Source organism: Crocodylus siamensis, chromosome 1, assembly GCF_052110815.1.
Source record: "Crocodylus siamensis isolate JL-2025a chromosome 1, ASM5211081v1, whole genome shotgun sequence".
In the NCBI taxonomy this organism is placed as follows: Eukaryota; Metazoa; Chordata; order Crocodylia; family Crocodylidae; genus Crocodylus; species Crocodylus siamensis.
The window spans coordinates 362023839-362044491 of NC_143395.1; the positions used below are offsets into that span (position 1 = coordinate 362023839).

The window sequence follows — 20653 nt, forward strand, 5'->3', positions numbered from 1 at the left end:
GACGTCCCGGGATTTGCTCGAGAAGCATCTATGGATGCACGCCAGCGTTTTGGTCGCCTTACTAGCCGCAGCATCGCATTGGAGGCTCATGTTCATCTTGTGGTCAATGATGACCCCCAAGTCTCTTTCTTCTGTAGTGCTATCCAACGTAGCACTGCTGAGCCTATAAGGAAGCTGCAGGTTTTTCCTCCCAAGGTGGAGAACCTTGCATTTTTCGGTGTTAAACACCATCAGGTTCTCGTCTGCCCATTTGCTGAGCTTGTCCAGGTCAGCCTGGATCACCCGCCTGTCTTCTGGCGTGGATGCTTTGCCCCAAAGTTTGGTGTCATCGGCGAACTTGGCCAGTCCACTCCTAACTCCAATGTCCACATCATTAATGAAGATGTTGAACAGTATGGGTCCCAGGACAGAGCCTTGAGGGACCCCACTGGTCACAGGGCACCACAATGACTGACTGCCATCAATTACAACCCTCTGGGTCCAACCACGGAGCCAGTTTCCCAGCCAGCGGATCGTGGTGGAGCCAAGGCCACAACTGGGCAGTTTGGCCAAGAGGTGATCATGGGTACCAGATCAAAAGCTTTTTTGAAGTCAAGATATATGACATCAATCTCTTCTCCCTTGTCCAGGTGATAGGTCACCTGGTCATAGAAGGAAATGAGATTGGTCAAACAAGACCTACCTGCAAAAAACCCGTGCTGGCTATCCCTTAGAATGTTAGCCTGGGCCAGTCCCTCAAGGATGGCCTCCTTAATAAACTTTTCTAAGATCTTCCCCAGGATAGAAGTCAGGCTAATGGGCCTGTAGTTAGCCGGATCCACTCTCCTCCCTTTCTTGAAGATCGGCACCACATTGGCCTTCTTCCAGTCTTCGGGCACTACACCAGAGCGCCAGGAGTTTTCAAAGATCCGTGCCAGGGGCTGGGCTATGACGCTCGCCAGCTCCTTGAGTACCCTGGGGTGCAGATTGTCAGGGCCGGCTGACTTGAAGGTATCCAGCTTCTCAAGGTGTTCCTTCCTTCACGAGGTCAATATCAGAGCAGTCCACCCCCTTCCTCTTTCCCTGCAAGCCCTCCTCCAAAATAGCTGTGAAATGTTTCAGAATTTTTCTGAAGTGTTTTGGATGGCCTGTTTCATTTTGGAGCTGTTTCAGAGCCCTGCGTCTTGTTTCGGATTCGGTGTTTCAACCATTGAAACATCCAAATACAAAATGAAACAGCTGCTGAAATTTTGCACAGCTCTGTAAATTATATTCTAAATAATGTAACAACTCTGCGTCTCTTTTGTCTTTTAAATATATGCCATGTGTTACATCTTCCAACACACTTGCAATTTGCTTTACTACAAAATAGACTTTCACAGATATTTTTATACCTTTCTTTCTAAAATTTCTGGAAAAATATTTGTAAAGTTTCACACTAAGACTGGTATTGTTTATTAATTAGACGTGGTAAAGGATAAAATAGAAACATTGCAGATGCCAGAAAAAATCGGTGTATTAAAGAGTAGCACAAACTCTAGATAGGCAAAAATTGTTGTAGGTAATCTCACTAGCTGCATGGTTGGGATAGACGTAGGCGAGTGTTTAGGTATCACAGAACACTGTGCTCTGGGCACAGCTGAGTAGCGTATGGAACAAAAGGTTATATAAAATTCATATGTAAATAAAAACAGTATATAAGAAAAATTAACAAATGGCCAACAAGCAGGAGAGAGGCAATAAAAACCTGATAATGGAAGAATAAGATTGTTTAGGTGCATTGTTATTACCTGATAACATTATCACCTGATAATCAGAACCAAAAACTTTAGGGGGACCTAGTAAAGCTGAAAAGTGGTCAGCACAATAGCAGGTTAAACTTAATTTTGATAAATAAAATATAATCAACATTATGAGAATTAATGTTAATCACTTCACACGTTGCTGCACTCCTAAGTACTGTGAGCACTCCAAACAAGATTTAGCTGTCATTCTGGACAGTTCAGTGAAATTTTTAGTGAATATGAAGCAGTGGTCACAAACCATGAAAAAAGGAGGAAAACAATCTGCAGGAATTATGAATCAGGTTTACAGTCTCACTTCAGTGTTCTTGTCACCCTATTTCACAATAGAAGAGACTCGGAGAAAGATGTCAAATAGTAAAGATTTGACAAGACTTTCATGTAAAGAGAAGTTAAAAAGATTTAGCTTAGGAGATATAAACATAATAAGGATACAGTGAAGTTAAGTTGGGCTCTCATATTTAATCTTTTTTATGGTCCAGGAACAAGAGGAAATTTTGTAAAACTGAAAGGCAACAAAATATAAAACTAATTAAAACGAACACTTTTCTAAACAGTTAATCTGCAGAAGTAAAAGCTGACATAAAAAATTTAATTTAACATAGGATCACAACCTCTCTACCATATAAACCCATTTGCTTCAGAGCAGAAGCATATCTTACTTTTTGATAGGGGCTAGGAACTAGCTTCTTTTAAGTTTTTTTTTTTTTAATTCATATCCCTCTGAAATACAGGCAACACTTGCTTAGCCCTCTTAATTGGTTTCTGAAAAACTGAGCATTAAGTGGAAATAGTGTTAAGCAGAACCAAAAGTTTTGATGAACCAAGGTGGTGCCTGTGAGTATTATAACGAAGTTCGCTGAGCACTAAATGGAATCGGGTATGAATGTAAAATAAATATTATAGTGAAATAGCACTAAACAAAACAGCGTTAAGCGGGGGTTGCCTGTATTTGCTACTGGACACTGTTAAAGGCAGGATGCTGAATTAGATGGGCCACTAATTCAGTATAGCCCTGAATTAATTCCCTTCCTCAGGGGAAGAAAAAATCCCTTCCCTTCCTCAGGGGGGGAATCCTATATGGCTGACAATAGAGAATAGGATTTCAAGGTTTGACACAGTGATGCACTTTACTAGCTGTTTCCTGCTGCTTCATGTGGCTAAGGGGTTGGTGGGAAGAAAAAACTGGCTGGGGGTTGGGTCTGTCTGGGGAGAAGCTGTAAGGCTCTAACATCCGTGTGGCCTCTGCTCCTGGCTTTACAGAAGGAATACCAAGTATGGCCGGGAGCTCTCTTGGTTATTGTAAGTCTAGGAACAGTGCTTGAGTTATCCTTGCTCCTTCTCAGGAAGTCTGTCACAATGAGATTCCCATATAGTGATTTGATGCAAACATTGATCCCCTTGTAATCCCAATCCAAATCTCCAGATTTTCTAGTTATTAATTCTGTGGTTGCTGTTTTCTCTGTTCTTTTAAACTGAATTAGAGTTCTCCTATATGAACTATTTCAGTTCATCTTAGCAAAATTGTTTTGTGTGTCATGTTATATTATCTGCTTAAAAAGTTTAGTTACAACTATGTGATTTGCTAAAGTGGCAGTAGGTAGCTTCAGAGTAATCATGAGGTTTTGTCATGGTTATTAATGGTATTGAACAATTAAAGGTATCTAATTTATCACATCAGGTGCAGAATTTCCCACTGCCTTCCAAATTCCTAATTTTGTGTTGTAAAATTTACCAAGGCTTTTAAAAAGGGCTAAGTGCTGCAAATTTAAAATACATGGAGAAATGGTTATGATTTGCTTTTATGAACAAGTCATAAAATATTGAATGCGTTAGGAGCTATCGTTAAAGCAGGGGCATCAAACACATGGCTCATGGGCCAGATTCAACATAGAGGTGTTTCCAGTGGTCTGTGTGGCTCCTGGCAGACCAGGGAATTCAAGAGTCAAAATAGCAGAATCTGGGGCACAGAATTGAGCTTCCTACTGAATTCATGGTGGAAGTGGGGTGCATTGTGGCTCCTTTAATCTGTATGTCCCTCTCCCCTCTTCTGATTGGTGGAGGGGCCCCACTTGCAGCTCACTCCTTATCAGCTGGGAGGTGAAAACTGTGGTTTTAAAGATGGTGTAATTTTTGCCTTCCGCCACTGATTGGCTGAGGGGGCCCAGATGGCCCTGCTGTTTGCTGCTGACTGGCAGGGTGGCAGAAACAGTGCCATGTTTAAAACTGTACTTTTAGTTTCCCTGCTGATCAGGAATAGCAGGGTCCTCCACTAATCAGCAGTGACAGGGGCAAGAGGCGACGTGTGTGCAGGGGAATGTGCAAGATTAAAGAAGCCACCACGCCCTATTTCTGTAAATTTGGTAGGTTCCTAGGAATGGCCATTGATAGCAGGAAGCTGAGTAAGGGCTGAGGCAACACAGACCTGCTCACTCCACAGCTGGTTGGCCTATTACTTGCCCCAATGTCTCTGCCACCTCAGCTGCTGCCACAGCCATTGGCCCTGCTGCCTCCACCACTTGCTGTTGCCACCAGGTCCAGATTCAGCCCACAAGAAACCTTACAGTCTGGATATGTCCTGGGGCAAAGGGAGAGTTGGACACCTCTGCTGTAGAGTATTTACAGAACTTGCACACTTGAGACTAAATCCATTGCTCATAGAATGGAATGTGACTATAATTAAAGTAAGTCTGATTTTAAGCTTTGTATTTCTGTTGTAGGCTGGAACTATGATAGCAGTTGGCCTGGGTGTTGCAGCTGTTGCATTTGCTGGTAAGATAAACAACAAAGTGAATATGATTTACCATGGTAAAGCTCTGTTTAAAAGGGCTAAACACAATCCTTGGCTGCATCCAGATGGGCACAGCCGTATGGTATGTGTCACCGCAAACAAGTCTGCCATGTCACACACAGCACATTCAGGTGTTCTCTGTGCTGTAAGGGAACGCTGCCTGTGTATGTGCTGTTCCACCATTTTTCCGTGGGTTTTTTTTGACCCCTGGATATCTGCGCAGCAGAATCACCACTGCTGCAGCTCCAGGAGGCCCCCAGGACCTCAGGTAAGGCTGCTGGAGCTAACCTAGTCCTGGCCCCAGCCTCCCCCACCCCACCGAGGTTAATTTGCCGCATGCTAAAGTGCAAGGTGCACCACTGCTACTTGTCCCTGGGGAACTAAACGTCCACACGTGAATGCAGTCCTTGGGTATATAAATAGGGGCAAATGTGATAGGAGTTGGAAGAATTTACATGCCCTTGATGAGACTGCTGCTGAAATATTGTGTCTAATTTTGGGGTTTACAATTCAAAGTAGATTTTGAAAACGGAGAGGATACAGAAAAATATTACAAGAACCATTTGTACTGTAAAACCTGTTATAAATTAAAAGATAAAGAAGTATCATCTATTTTACAAAAAGAATGAAAAAATACGACTTCATCCCTGTATACAAGGGTAAGATTTGAGAGAGTAAAGGCTCTGTACTCTAGCATAGAAAGCCATAACAATATCCTCTGACAGGAACCTGATGCTGTTAATCGAAATTGAAAAAATAGTGCAAAATTTGAATAGTTAAGAGCCATTGTATATGCCATATTAGTAGGACTTCTTTATAAACCAAAACATGTTCTGTTACAACTAAAATGACCTGTTTGGGCATGGCAGTTGTTAAAAATGAAAAAGCAAAATAGTATGTGACAAAGAGATTGTTTTATTTTTTAAAATAATAATAAGAATACATATCAGACATAATTATGATTTAAATTGCTAGTATATAATTAAAGTAACTTGGAGAAAATTTCTACTACATAGTATGTGATACAGGTTCTGTTCCTGAGCTTGGTAAACCTTCTCCACCTTCTTGGCCCATAATAGAATTCACTGGCTTGTGGAGGAAGCACTATCAAGCCTAACTTGACTACAAATAGAGTCTTTATTCATGGTAAGACTGCTTTTTTCCCCAAGCAAATAAAAATGCATAGTTATTCACCGAATGTGATACTGGAATGAAGCTGTAAGAACCCTGTAATAAACAGGTTAAAAAAGGGGAGGAAAAAAAGCTCTTGAGTAATATTTAGGGAGAACTGCATTGTGCTCTGAGTACGTTAGTGAATATAGCACTTCCAAGCTAAGATTGCATGTTGCTGTTTTTCCTAAAATTCATGAGGCAAATAACTCAGTTCATCCTACAAAATGTGTCTGAATACATTGAGCTTGTGAATAAGCACTGTAGGTCTTACAGTTCATGTGTTTCATTTTAGATAAAAAAAACCCCACAGCATTGTTCTTTTTCTTACTGTAAAGATTGAATTGTGTGAACCACTATAAACTCATCATCGAACTGTTGCCATGAGGTTAAGAAAATATGAGAATTTAAAAAATGAGATTAAGAGAATAAAACTGCAGAAGACCTTTTTTTTTTTTATACCAAAATTCCTATTATCTTATGATATTTTATTTAGCAAAAATGAGTCATTGAGGCGAGATTTAGGAATTAAGTAAGTAATGGTTGTTTTTTTATGACAATATTTTTCAGGTCGCTATGCATTCCAGCTCTGGAAACCACTGGAGCAAGTAATCTCAAAAACAGCAAAGAAGATTTCCACTTCTGTAAGTTAGAAGTTGTTTTATCTTAAGCATTAATTCTCTTTTATCTTTAAAATAATGACAAAACACTGATTCAAATAGAAGAGAATCTTACTTTTAGGGCAGGACTAAAACTTCTGAGTGGTCGAGGGTCACAAGCCCCCCAGTCATACACTACACAGACCGCACACACATTACACTGTGCTCTGAACGCCACACCACAACATGTGCTAGCCATCATTCCACCATGCTGCATCATGTGGTGGGTGCAGTGTACCCCCCGCTACTGTGCTGGCACTGCCCCACTGTCCTACACCACCCTTTCCACAAGCTGCCCAACTGGGGGCTCCCTCAGCCTCATTGTCCCTGCCTCTGCCTCTGCCCATGGAGTTTGGGTGGGTATGGAAGCCAGGTTTGGGGGAGGGGGAGCCCAGAGTAACAACAGCAGTAGTAGGGGGAGCAGACTAGAAATCTTAGGAGTTACAGTTTAACCTCTTGGAGTCCAATGTGCCAGTTGGACAGCCCTGTTTTAGGGTATATAGTTAACTTTTTCAGTGCAGGATTATTCCCTTCAGTTCATGCTCCAGTGCTTCTTTCAGTACATTTTTTTATGTCAGGAATAGGTTTGAATATATCTTTCATAGGATGGATAAGATATTTCCTATTCAGGATACTGAAGCAAAACTGGTATTTTTCTTTTTTTAAATTGTAGAAGAGTAAACAGTATGTTAGCATTTTCTCCTAGATCCAAAATTCCCATTGCCCAAAGTACATGATGTTGAGATAGTATGTGATTTTGGTGAGATGATTTTAAAAGCTGGAAAACAGTCCACAGAATATTGCATTCCAGTGCCTCTATTGCCCTGCCTATGGTATTATGCCATCCAGACCATGTTACCTCATTAATATCAAAGCAGATAATATTTCTGCTGGAGTGTGCCTTAAAAATGGATGCCAAGGGTTACTGTTGCTATAAGACAGTCACTTTTTGGGACCCTTCGGATATATGCTAGAGTTTGCTGGCATTCACCTTAGGTTCTTTATGATTGGAGGCCAATACCTCTGCCCTCCTACCTATGTGGAAAGCTGTGTCATTGGTTCATAATTCTAAGCTATCAGATTCCCCAGGTTTTGGGGTTGTTTTTTTTTCCTTTTTCTTTTTATAACAGTTTCCAGTTAATTGCATTCACGGAAAATAATCAATATGTTGTTTACTCTTTCTTCCAGATCACTAATAAAGACGTTAGGTAAAACTAAACTGAACTCATGCTGAGTGATTATTAAATGATCATTTAAGATGCCTTTATTTCTGTCTCTCATATCTCTGACGCCTTCTTTGTTATTGCTTATGTAAGCAAATAACATGTAGAGTCAACAATTCTGTTAATCTATTTTTTAATTAAAATGAGTAACTGAAATATATTAAATTTTACTTTAAAATTCTGCCTCCTATTTAACTTACGGCAGTTAAATATATAGTCTTTCTTAGTATAGTACTAGTGTAAATACTAGTACAGTTTAGCCTTTATGTTTCTACTGTAAAATGTTATTCCAGTGAAAGAATTAAATACCATGTTTTTATTTATTGCTACCTTCACTAGTTTTGTTTCCAGAGAAATATCTCTTTTCTGTTGGACCCAGCTTTTCAAAAAAGTTAGTGTGCTTATTTTATTCTGAGTCTGTTGTCACCAGAAAGAGTGATGATCTAAGTTTACCTTCCTCACATTGTAACGTAAGTGTGACAGCAGTATTAAAATGGGTAATTAGTAGAGGTGCTCTGATACATCAGTCCGATGTCAGATCGACACTGATATAAAGAAAATTGTCTATATTAGAAAGCAGCCTGAAGTGGCCGATAATTTGGCCAATAAATGGCCCGTGCACAGGCGTAGGCACAGCGCAGCACGTAGGCAGTGAGGAGCACAGCTGGCAGCATGGAGAGCTGTGTGCGGCTGATAAGTGTTGTGGTGGAAGGGGAGTGGTGTAGGGGGGCTGATCAAGGTCCCCATGGTGAGAAGGTTGTGCCCCCAGATCTGCATGGGGTGGGCAGCGACAGCACTGGGAGGTGGGCTGTGGGGTGTATACGATGATTTTTGGGGTGGTTGCAGCCCTCCCCCATAGCCCTCTCAAAGCACTGCTTGTCTGGTCCACCCCTGGTGTCAACCCCAGCCCGCAGCTGCAGCCCGCCCTGCCTGCACCCTGCGCAGATCGGGCACACCCCCTGTCACCTCATGGGATGTGCACAGCAGTGAGAACTGCCCCACCCCAGCTGGGCAGCGCTTGCCCAAGCCCCAGCCCCACTCCCTCCCTCACTGGGGGGGGCCTTGATCAGCGCCCCCACGGCCCAGCCCTTACCTCCCTAGGGAACCTGTTCCAATACTTCGCCACCCTCCTAGCGATAGAGTTTTTCATAATATTCAACCTAAGCCTCCCTTGAGAACATTGCTCCTTGTTCTGTCGTCTGTTACCACTAAGAACACTCTAGCTCCATCCTCTTTGGAACCACCCTTCAAGTAGTTAAAGGCCACTCTCAAATCCCGCCTTCTCTTCTGTGGACTAAATAAACCTAGTTCCCTCAGCCTTTCCTCATACGTCATGTACCCCAGCCCCCTCACCATTTTCATTGCCCTCCGTTGGACACTCTCCAATTATCCATATCCTTTCCATAGTGCGGGGGGCAGAACTGGACACAGTACTCCAGATGTGGCCTCACTAGTACAGTATAGAGGGGAATAGTTGCTTCCCTCAATCTGCTGGCAAGGCTCCTACCAATGCAGTCGAGTATACTGTTAGCGTTCTTGGCAACAAGGGCACACTACTGACTCACATCCATCTTATTGTTCACTGTAACCCCCAAGTCCTTTTTTTCAGAGCTGCTCCTTAGCCAGTCAGTCCCCAGTAAATGGGATTCTTCCATCCTAAGTGCAGGACTTTGCACTTGTCCTTGTTGAACCTCAGGAGATTTCTTTTGGCCCAATCCTCCAATTTGTCTAAGTCACTCTGAATCCTAGCCTTACCTTCCAGTGAATTTACTATACCCCGCAGTTTGGTGTCATTTGCAGGCTTGCTGAGGGTGTAATCCATCCCATCTTCCAGATTATTAATGAAGATATTGAACAAAACCAGGCCCAGGACTGACCCTTGAGGCACTCCACTTGATAGTGGGTGCCACCTAGACATTGAGCCATTGATTATTACCCGTTGAGCCCAACAATCCAGCCAGTTTTCTATTCAGCTTACAGTCCATTCATCCAAACCATCTTCCTTAGCTTGCTTGCAAGAATGCTATTGAAGAAGGTATCAAAAGCCTTGCTGAAGTCAAGGTATATTATCCCATATCCACAGAGCCAGGTATCTCATCATAGAAGGCAATTAGGTTGGTCAGGCATGACTTGCCCTTGGTGAATCCATGCTGACTGTACCTAATCACTTTCTTCTCCTCCATTTATTTAGAAATAGATTCTTTGAGGACCTGCTCCATTATTTTTCTGGGGATTGGGGTGAGGCTGACTGGTCTGTAGTTCCCTGGATTCTCCTTCCCTTTCTTAAAGATGGATACTATATTTGCCTTTTTTCAATCGGCCAGGGCCTCCCTCCAGGATCACCACGAGTTTTCAGAGATAATGACCAGTGTTTCTGCAATCACAGCAGCCAACTCCCTCAGCACCCTCGGATTCATTGCATCCAGCCCATAGGCTTGTACACGTCCAGCTTTTTTAAACAGTCCCTAACCTTTTCTTTCACCATTGATGGCTGCTGACCTTTTCCTCAAACTGTGCTGCCTACTGCAGTAGTCTGGGAGCTGACCGTGTCTATGAAGACCGAGGTAAAAGAGGTACTGAATACTTCAGCCTTTTCCTCATCTGTCACTAGGTTGCCTCCCCCATTCAGTTAAGAGACCCACACTTTTCCTGACCATCCTCTTGTTGCTAACATACTTGTAGAAACCCTTCTTGTTACCCTTCATAAACCTTGCTAGCTGCAACTCCAGATGAGCTTTGGCCTTCCCGACTTCATCCCTGCATGCCTGAACAATATTCTTATATTCCTCCCAAGTTCTTTATCCAAGCTTCTATTTCTGGTAAGCGCCCTTTTTGTGTTTAAGCTCACCAAAGAGTTCTGTCCTAAGCCAAGCTGGTTGCTTGCCACATTTGCTGTTCTTCCTATTCATCAGGATGGCTTGTTCCTGTGCCAGTAAAGCTTCTTTAAAATACAACCCACTCTCCTGGACCCCTTTCCTCCTAGACTGGCTTCCCAGGGGATCCCGCCCATCAGTTCCCTAAGGAAGTCAAAGTCTACTTTTCTAAAGTCTAGGGTCCATATTCTGCTGCTCATCTTTCTTCCTTTTGTCAAGATCCTGAACTCAATCATCTTGTGGTCACTGCTGGCCAAATTGCCATCCACTTCTATATTCCCCACCAAGTCTTCCCTGTTCATGAGGTCAAGAAGAGTACGACCCCTAGTTGGTGTCTTCAACACTTGCACCAGGCAGTTGTCTCCAACACTCTCCAGAAACTTCCTGGATTGCCAGTGCACTGCTGTATTGCCCTGCCAGCAGATGTCAGGGTGATGGAAGTCCCCCATGAGAACCAGGGAGTGTGATCTGGAAACTTCTTCAGGTTGTCTGAAAAGAAAGCCTCTACTTCATCCTCCAGTCTGCTGGTCTATAGCACACCCTCTAACCTTAACCCAGACAGTTTCAATAGGCCTATCTCTACTTTTATACTGGAGCTCTGAGCAATCATATGGCTCTTTTACATACAGCACAACTCCTCCTCCTTTTCTCCCCTGCCTGCTCTTCCTGAACAGTTTGTACCCGTCCATGACAGTGCTCCAGTCATGCAAGCTATCCCACCAAGTCTGTATTCCAGTCATGTCATAATTCCTTGACTCTGTGAGGACCTCCAGTTCTGCCTGCTTTTTTCCCAGGCTTTGTGCATTCATGTGCAGACACCTAAGGTGACTAGCCAATTGCCCTACTTTCTCAGGAAGAATGAGGCCTCCCCTGTTGCCCCCACTTGCTTCTGTTTCCTCCAGGTCCCCTACTTACTTCAGACATTTGTTCTCCACCCCCTGGCAAAAACTTTAAAGCCCTCCTCACTAGGTTAGTGAACCTGTCTGCAAAAATGCTCTTCCCTCTCTTCATCAGGTGGATCCTGTCTCTTTCTAGCAATCCTTCTTCTTGGAACAACATCCCATAGTCAAAGAAGCTGAATCCCTCCTGGCAACACCACCTGCAGAGCGATGCATTGATGTACAGGATGTGTCTGCTTCTGCCAGAGCCCTTCCCCTTGACCAGAAGGATTGCAGAGGGCACAACCTGTGCCCCCATCCCCTTCACCCTTGCACTCAGAGCCCTGTAGTCACTCTTGATCTGCTCAGTGTCACCCCTGGCAGAATCATTGGTGCCCAAATGGATAAGCAACATGGGGTGATAGCCAGAGGGTTGGGTGAGTCTCAGTAATCCTTCCATGACATCTCGGATCTGGGCTTCAAGCAAGCAGCAGACGTCCCAGGACGACAGTTCAGGCTGGTAGATGGATCTTTCCATCCCTTGCAGAAGGCAGTCTCCAACCGCCACCACCCGTCACTTCTTCTTCATGGCAGTTGTCTCAGTCTTCCCCACCTTGGGGATTCCTGCCCTGGCCTCTTCCACCGATGGAATGCACTCCTCCTCTGTTGCTAGTGCTCCATATCTGTTCTAAAAGGCCAACCACCGCATGTAGGGATGACAAATTCTTCTTTCTGCCAAAAGATACAAGCTTCCAACTTCCTGGATGTTCATGCCCTCTTACTTTTCAAGCACCACCTCTAGCAGTCCTTCCTTCACAGTCCTACAGGTCTCTTCCAGCATGGAATCAATGAAGTCCCCCCATGGCCAAGGGTGCTTCAAAGCCTTGCTGCCTCCTCTTGTAGGTCTCTTCCCTTCTCTCTGAGGGTTACCACTTATATTGCAGGCATTCCCCCAACTGACTGACACCAGAAGGAATCTGCAAGCCTCAGTCTGCACAGCACCAAATCAGGACCTGGGTGAAAGCATCAATGGTGTCTAATCCTTCCTGGACAGAGACCTCACAGGTGGAAGCAGAGGAACAGCTGGAAGCGGCAGTGGTTCTGGCATTGTGACATCCTCCAGCCATGCCTCTGGGTCTTCTAATCTGCTGCCTCACTTCTTGCCTTTCTTTCCAAGCAAACCTTCCCTAGCAAACTCCTCTGTAGCTGTCCTGTTGGCTGTTCCTTGATCTGAAGGGTTCCCTTTTCCCTGGAACCTCTGTCTTCTTAGCCACCTTAAAGTAAAGGAATGTGAGAGAGTTTCCAAGAAAACTCCCCCTCGCTCTGGACTCTGGTTAAACAAGAGGCTTAAATCTTGGTCTAGCTGCTGAGTTTTAGCTGCTAAAATAAAACTATGTAGTTAGTCAGTCCTAATTACATATATAAATAAAAGAATCTTACCTTTCAGGCTCCCCTTCAAAGAGAGGAGTGGAAACCTGACTAGGAAACTGCTGGCAAACTGTCCTGTCTGCTTTTCCCTATTTGCCACTCTCCTGGTCACTTGGACTGCCTCCTTATTTATCTCTCCTAGGCCTGGACTGGCTAGGGCCCTTTGTCACATTGGTCCACTCAGCTGCTCAGAGCACACACCCAAGCACACAAACCCACCAAACAGACCTCAACAAGCCAAGCACATAGGCAGCGCTGGCTCAGTTACCTTCCCAGAGCAGGATCTGGTGCCTGTTTCCTCTTCCCCTTCCTCTTCTTGCTTCCAGCAACCTGCTGGCTAACTGTCCTGTTTGCATCTCCTTGTTCGCTGCTGTTCTCTCAGAGTATCATAACACTGATGCTAAAAATCAGATTGGGGGTGAGGGGGAGGGTCAGATCATCTGTGGTTCAATGAAGTTAGAGTAATCAAGTTTGTAATGGGCTTCTCCGAGTGTCATAAGGTGAAGAAGGTGAAAAGTCTGTGAAGATGAAGGTGATCTTGGGATTCACAACTTGTACAGTACATTACAACTCTAATAACTAGCTGTTATATAATGTCTGTTTTGTGGCGTTTTCTTGTGTCATCTTTTCAATGAGAGTGTGTTTGGAGATGCTGAGACAACACTTAAAAAGAAACAGACACAATGAACGTGTCCAGACGAGCATGGACATTTGTTTCTCCAAGGACAAGAAGCAGCGGCTGATAGTTGTCTCTGGGAACACCCGTGCCACATGCCATCTGGTGTGCAGCGAGTTACTGTGTGTGGGGTAGGGGAGGCTGGGGCTGGTCCCAGTAGCCTCCTCCTTTTGTAGCTACTGGGCTGGTCCCAGTAGCCTTACCTGGGATCCTGGGAGCCTCCTAGGGCAGCAGCAGCAGTGATCCTGCCGCTTAGAATCAGGCTGGCAGTCAAAGTGTGACTCCATCTGGGCAGGCCCCTGTTTTGGGCGGTGTGTACTGTCCCCATGTGTGTCACCCTCCCTTTTTTTGCATGCTACCTTGCATCACAGAGAACACCTGAATTTGCGGTATGTGGCGCTACAGACATGTCTACAACGCCACATACTGCACAGCCGCACTCGTCTTGACGTGGCCAGTGTGATGCTTCGTCCACATACAGGGATATTTGGATATACATGTATAATACATATTTAGTCCACATACAGGGATAATAATAATACATGCATAGTCCACATACAGGGATGGATACATATATATACACACATACACACAGATACACATACATACACACACACACAGATACACATACATACACACACAGGTGTATATAGATAAATATAGGTAGATATATCTTAGTGGTGTGTCATTTTAATCACAGAAAAATGTGGATTTGGGTATATTTTTTAATCTGAAAATTGGGTTTTGTTTTTTTTTTAATCAGAGAAAACCAGGATCCCTTGTGATTACAGTGCTAGGGAAAGATTTTGTACGTATCATAGCCAAATTGGCAAGAGAAAGTACATGCTTCATAGACCAAATCAAAACTATTTAATGTTTTCTTTACACCCTTTAATAGGGCACATGCAAGAAACAGTTAACTTGCATGACTTATTAAACCACAACATATAAGGGACCCTGGTAATAAGGCTGCAGAACTTGAAGTATCAGCAGGTAGACAGCTTATTTATTCTACTATTAATAGCATGCGTAAAGCAAAATGTCTCTTCCTTAATGTTTCAAAAGCCGCCTATCAGCTCTTATTTTCCAGAATGCCTTGACCTCTATTAACCAAACCCTCATGTAGAAAAAACATGACTTTTATGTCCAATTTCCTTTTGCTGCCTATATATGTGCTCATTTGTGCTCTAGTTAGAATGCTCCAGTGTAACATCACTGTCATGTGTATGAAGTCTCCCACACATTTTAAAATGGCTGCAGGGGTACTTTAGCTGAACCTCGTTGAATGAGGTTTAGATAGTGTCCCATGGCCATTTTTAAATTTTAAAATGTAGGGGTTTAATACATATGACTTGAGTCATTTTAATTAGAGAAGCACTCTAATTAAAATGCTTCTTCCCCCATCCCCAAGCATGTGTATAGGCAGCCTTTGATTTTAAAAGTGCTGCTGCAAATGATGCTTAGAATCAAGGCTTTTGGTAAAGAGGTTCTCACCGTGCACTTCCCCAAGAAGAAACGCTTTCCTTAGTAACCAAATCTTAGTAAATTTCAAATTTCTCTCAAGGTAAAGCATTTTTTTCTTGAAATAACATCAAGAAGCATGTTTTAAAAAATAAAAAAGAATTTGTATTTGAGCCTGAAACCTTACAACTTCAGGCTGATAATTCAAGTAAATCTGCATTGGTCACTACTTCAAGTAAATTCTAGCAAAATTTGGGAAAATGTTCTATATTACGTAATGAAGGTAATTCAAGGAGGAAGCACTCTTTTCCCTCAGCACCAGCCTAGTACTGTACAATTCTATTAAAGGTGTGGGACAGAAATGTTGGGCATCACTTTTAAAAGCATGTAGGTATATAAGTCTCTTGAAAATGGAACACCAGCTTCTGAGTTGCTTAGGTGTTTTTGAAAAGGGCACCTATCACCCTTTGAACAATCCTGATATTTCGCTCCTTGCCAGTTGGTTTTGTTGTTGTTGTTGTTGTTTGAAGGTTTTTTCATAGTACTAAAGATGTTCTTGTCAGTTTTGAGGTAATAATACATACCAGATCAAAAGCTAGTCCCAAATGTCAGGGAGGATGAAATCATGAATCTGTATACCACATACATTAACACACTTTTTCTCTCTGTGCAACATCTAGACTGTAAGGTTCCCCTGATTAAGGGCAGGAACTCTCAGTCAACCAAACTAATGGCTGCAGCAATCACTGTCCTTTATCATTTTTCTAACATTATAAAATACAACTCTATAACTTCTGTGAGGTTCAGATTTTCTGTGAGTTAACACTATAGAATTCTTTTCCGCCCATATCTGTTTTTCAGTAGATTTATCACTTTAAAAGCTGTTCTAGTCAAATGCAGTACCTTAGCTAGGGTCAAATAATAGGACTGAGGTCATGACACATGCATGGAACTAATTATTTTCTGGCTTTTCTCTTCCCTGTAGAGTCTTTCATCCTACTATAAAGGTGGATTTGAACAGAAAATGAGTAGGCGAGAAGCTAGTCTCATTTTAGGCATAAGGTAGGTGTGCTCTATTAGTACCATTTTTGTTCTTTGACCAAACTTGAATGGAAAAATTCTTGGTGCAAGAATTTGTGGCAATATCTGGCCATAGTTATAACTTCTTTTTTGAAAACCATTTTAAGATTCTATTTAAGCTGTGAAGATGATGATGATGATAAAAAATAAACTATACAGTTTGTTGACACTCTTTCAGGCCAGGCACACTGCTGCAGAGAACTTAATGCTACTGATAAAATCAAAATAGCACGTGGTGTGCTAGCATGATTACCTACTCCAATCTCTCTAAAAAATGACATCTGCAACACTGTGGATCAGTGTTCCCAGACATTTATATACCAACAGAGCATTTTCAAAATCTCTAGCAGGCCATCAAGCACCCTTATCATCACAATTTTACTTGAAAATTGGAGAGACTGGGTGTGAACTGTGGACCAGTGTAGTAACACTGCTCTAGATTGTGTTAATATATCAAAAAAATGCATTAACAACTTTTATTGTCTTTCTTTCAGTGGATCCTTGATTTGCTTTTGTTTTATTCTGTTTGAAAGAGCCAAGGATACAGAACAGGCCCATGTGCCCATATCAGGCAGGACTAAAGATTGAGACTTGAGGCAGGACTTAAGTTACAGATATCTTAAGGGTTCATAACTTAAGGGTCAGGCACATTACAGGGATATTGTAATTATCCCTAAAACAAAGCATTGCAAATCCATGCAGTTGAAGACTTAGGTTACATTTCAAAGATAACACCATTCCTCTTCCTTAAGGTTGTGGGTATGTATCATCAACAAGTATATTTCAGTGTAATTTTTCATGTTAATATTTTAAATGTATGGAAATTCTAGCAGATATTTAAAATATGAAAATTAAGAAAGAGTCACAAAGGGAGTAATACCATCAAATATTTCTAATTACAGGTAGTTCATTGCCAACTTTAAATCACTTATTAAATTGTAATTTTAGGAGCAGATTCATTGACACAGTCACATTGCATGATGCAGAATTTACTGATGGTTTAACCTCATTTTGCACTGGCAGAATGTTTAAACAGTCAGTATATACTGGTGATTTTGATCTTTGAAATACTAGGGGGGCAAGAGAGCCCAAACGCCAGGTTTAAATATTTGTGCATGTCCTGATGCACAGTGGAGAAAAAGCAAGAGACCTCTAGGGTTGAAACTCTTGAAATTAAGAGTAGAATATAACTCTGCTTTAACTATAGAGCAGCTACTGCTGTCTCTACTGTAAGGGAGGGAAAATTGTTTCAGAGTAGTTTATTAAAAATTAATAATGGGTTTGGCCCTGCAACTGAGTGAGATAGCTTAGCTTAACTATAGGGGTTATTGCCAGATCTTCTGCAGATCTGTAGAACTCTTTTAAGAGACTGCTTACAGGTTGTTTACTTCATTAATATATTTAGGCTGAGACTTTGCATTCCAGCACAGACTAGGGTTAAATCCAGAAAGATAGTAAGTGATTAATTAGATTGTTGCTGATTAACCAGGCATCTCAAGAAATGAAAAACATTGCAAATGATAGCTGCATTATCCATGCTAACAAATTCAAACAACTAAATCATGCAGATTTAAATATAAACATTCTTCTGCACACCAGAGCCTGTATTGGTCCATTGCATCCATAAGTGGTTATTTGTCTGGTAAGGTACATATTTAATTTAGTTGAAGTGTATATTTTATCTACCTGTCATTGAATGGAACAACATTATGTAGCACTTGTAAATCAACATGTCCCCAAGTGTAACACATTGAGCACGTTTGCAAAAATAATAAATGCATGGTTTTCAGACCTCACCAGGATGAGGAATTATTTAATATTACTATATTTTATACACTTGTATATAAACATGAGACACTTAGTCATTAGTCATACAAATAACCATTTTCCAGGAAAGCAGTTTTACTGGCACTCTTAACAAATAAAAGGGAGGAAACAGGCCTTATATATGTTTCCTTTACATATTGTTAGTTATATACATTATATTGATTAACTTTAATAGGGGAGTAACTTTTTGAATTTTTGAAGAACCAAAAGCCATAAGTATTCCTACAGTCTCCTGGCTTTTTAAAAAACGCATATTTTCTCTCCACTGTTCTTTAAATATCTTATTACTTCCTTGAAGATGCAGTTATGTGTTTTGTCCACAAGATGGTGAAAATCTCTAGTTCTAATTTTGTGAAGCCCAGTACAAATTGTTAATTTTCAGTCAGAGTATGATACTATTTATGGTAATCACCTCAATTTATTTTTACAGTCCATCTGCTAGCAAGGCCAAGATTAGAACAGCTCACAGGAGAATCATGATTCTAAATCACCCTGATAAAGGTATGCCATTCTTATTTTTCTGACTATTGGGTGAAAATGAGCACACCATGAGGTCCTTTCAGTTTTTTAGTCTCATTCTAGCTAACCCTTCATATAATCATGAAATCTTATGCTATACATCTAATTCGTAAAAAATTGGGTTTATGTATGGTTGCCTCTTGTAAATAAAACCAACAAGCTTCATGAACTATAGCAGAGGTAGGTTACAACTCTTGTCATTCGGGTCATTATTTAGAACAACACTGTTCCAGTCATGAAATTTAGCTCATGGCCCAACAGTTAATGATGCAAGCAGTTGACCAGAAAAAGGGAAGATAGTAGGTTTGAAGGCCCCTTTAATGTTAATGCCATTGAGCTGCTTGAAGTGAGTTTGCACAGGGAAATATTTTGCAGTCACTAAGTATATCATGAATGGATTTTTGGTTTTGTAAACTCATTCTGGAAAACTATAAAGCTAGGCACAGTTGCTTTGCTGGCCAGGTTTTTTAATGTAAATTTATCTTACAGAAAGGCTATTATTATAACTTTAACTACACTACAGCTGGTTGAGAAAGAAAGCCCATATGTTCATTGCTGTTTCTACTTTAAAATAACAGATGGTAAAGAGTTGCACTGTATTTCAAAAGTCAAAAGGGGGAAGTGAAGGTTTTTATATCTTGTTGATGGATTTACAGGTTTTCACCCCTGTCTTAACAAAATAAACAAAAAAAAACCTGGGCCTGCTGGTAATGTTAGTGTTTATTTTAGCCCCATTGTTTCCTTAGTTTAATTCTTAAACAGTCTTACTAGACAACCCCTGTCATTCTGCTTTGTATGTTTTCTTTTTTAATGCTTTTTCAAATGTATAAACTCTGGAGCCCAAAATAAGGAAAATAATTTGATATTGTATATGTAGAGCATATATATGTATATGTATATGCCATATATTATGATGGTTCAAATGCTACATTTGCACCTTACAGACTAACTTAATTGCTGGAACACCATTTTAGACTGGCCATTAGGAAAAATTTCTTTACCGTCTGAGTCTCCGGAGTCTGAAATAGACTCCCCCCACCAGTGGTGCAAGCACCTACTATGGATACATTTAAGAAACACTTGGATGCTTATCTTGCTGGGTTGATCTGACCCCAGCTGACTTCCTGTCCCTTGGTCAGGGAGGTGGACCCAATTATCTCACAAGATCCCTTCCAGCCCTAATGTCTATGAATCTATAAATCAGAAATGCATAAGCTTTCATAAACAGCAGTTTACTTCACCATATAGCATCTGATGTTATATGGTGAACAGGGATCCTGGTTTTCTTTCATTAAAAAAATCCCCAATTTTCAGATTAGAAAAAGTAACCCAAAATCCACATTTTTCCATGATCAGAATGAAACACCGCTATAAGAGACACACATGTACATGGTATTTCATTTTAATCATGCAAAAATGTGGATTTCAAGTTGCTTTTTTTAATCTGAAAATTGGGGATTTTTTTTATCAGAGAAAACCAGCATCCCTGGTGATGAAGTCAGCTGCCATTTATGAAAGCTTATGCATCTCTGGTTTATTTTGTCTATGAGGTGCAAATCCAGCCTGCCTTCTTCCTGACTTCAGACAAACATGGCTAACTACCTTTCTGTGCTCAAGTTCCACATAGCATTCAGTATGTTAAAATTTAGAATAAAATAATATTATAATTTCTGTTGTGATAGCACCCAAAGACTCCAGTTAGGATCTAAGCTCCATTGTTCCTGGGGATGCACAAACACAAAGGCCTTGTGTATACACTGCCTCCACACTGTGCCTAAAAGCACCAATGAGAAGCATGCCATGCTCACTTACTCCCACTCACCATGTGCCAGTGCCCAAAAATTAGGCAATGTAGCAGATCTAATGCACATACCAGGAAGCATGCCTAAGGCAGAGGGCTTGAGAGCAGGTCTAGACCCTGCTAAATTACCTGCATTGCTTACTTTCCAAGCTTTGCCACGTGCTGAGTAGGAGTGAGGAGGTAGGGCATGCTTTTCAATAACACTCCCAAGCCCACCACAGGTGCTGTGACATACCCTAAAAAATATAGTCCTGCTCCCATAACTGGAAGTACAAGCATAGATATTAATTATTGCACTTCTAGGCTCAAGAACTCCCCTCTATGCTTTCAGTTTTAAAATGGGGCCATAGATCCTAAACTCATAACAGCATCTGCACAAGGAAAATTCATACGTCCATGTGACTTCTGTAGCATTCAAGTGTTAGGATCAGAACGTAAAGCAGTGTACAGTCACAGAAGCCAATTGGAACTAAAGGAAAAAAGGAC

The 20653-nt window shown here is 41.6% G+C and overlaps 1 protein-coding gene across 4 annotated transcripts in view; it reads left to right on the top strand.

Moving 5' to 3' along the window:
• The window catches only part of DNAJC15 (DnaJ heat shock protein family (Hsp40) member C15), a 103947-nt gene that overhangs the window by 7766 nt on the left and 75528 nt on the right, over positions 1-20653 (top strand). For all 4 annotated transcript variants that reach the window (XM_090025337.1, XM_090025344.1, XM_090025327.1 and 1 more), the window contains exons 2-5: positions 4502-4553; positions 6313-6386; positions 15926-16002; positions 18278-18348. In XM_090025337.1, the coding sequence (XP_089881463.1) occupies positions 4502-4553; positions 6313-6386; positions 15926-16002; positions 18278-18348 (274 nt within the window). The remainder of the gene's footprint in view (positions 1-4501; positions 4554-6312; positions 6387-15925; positions 16003-18277; positions 18349-20653) is intronic.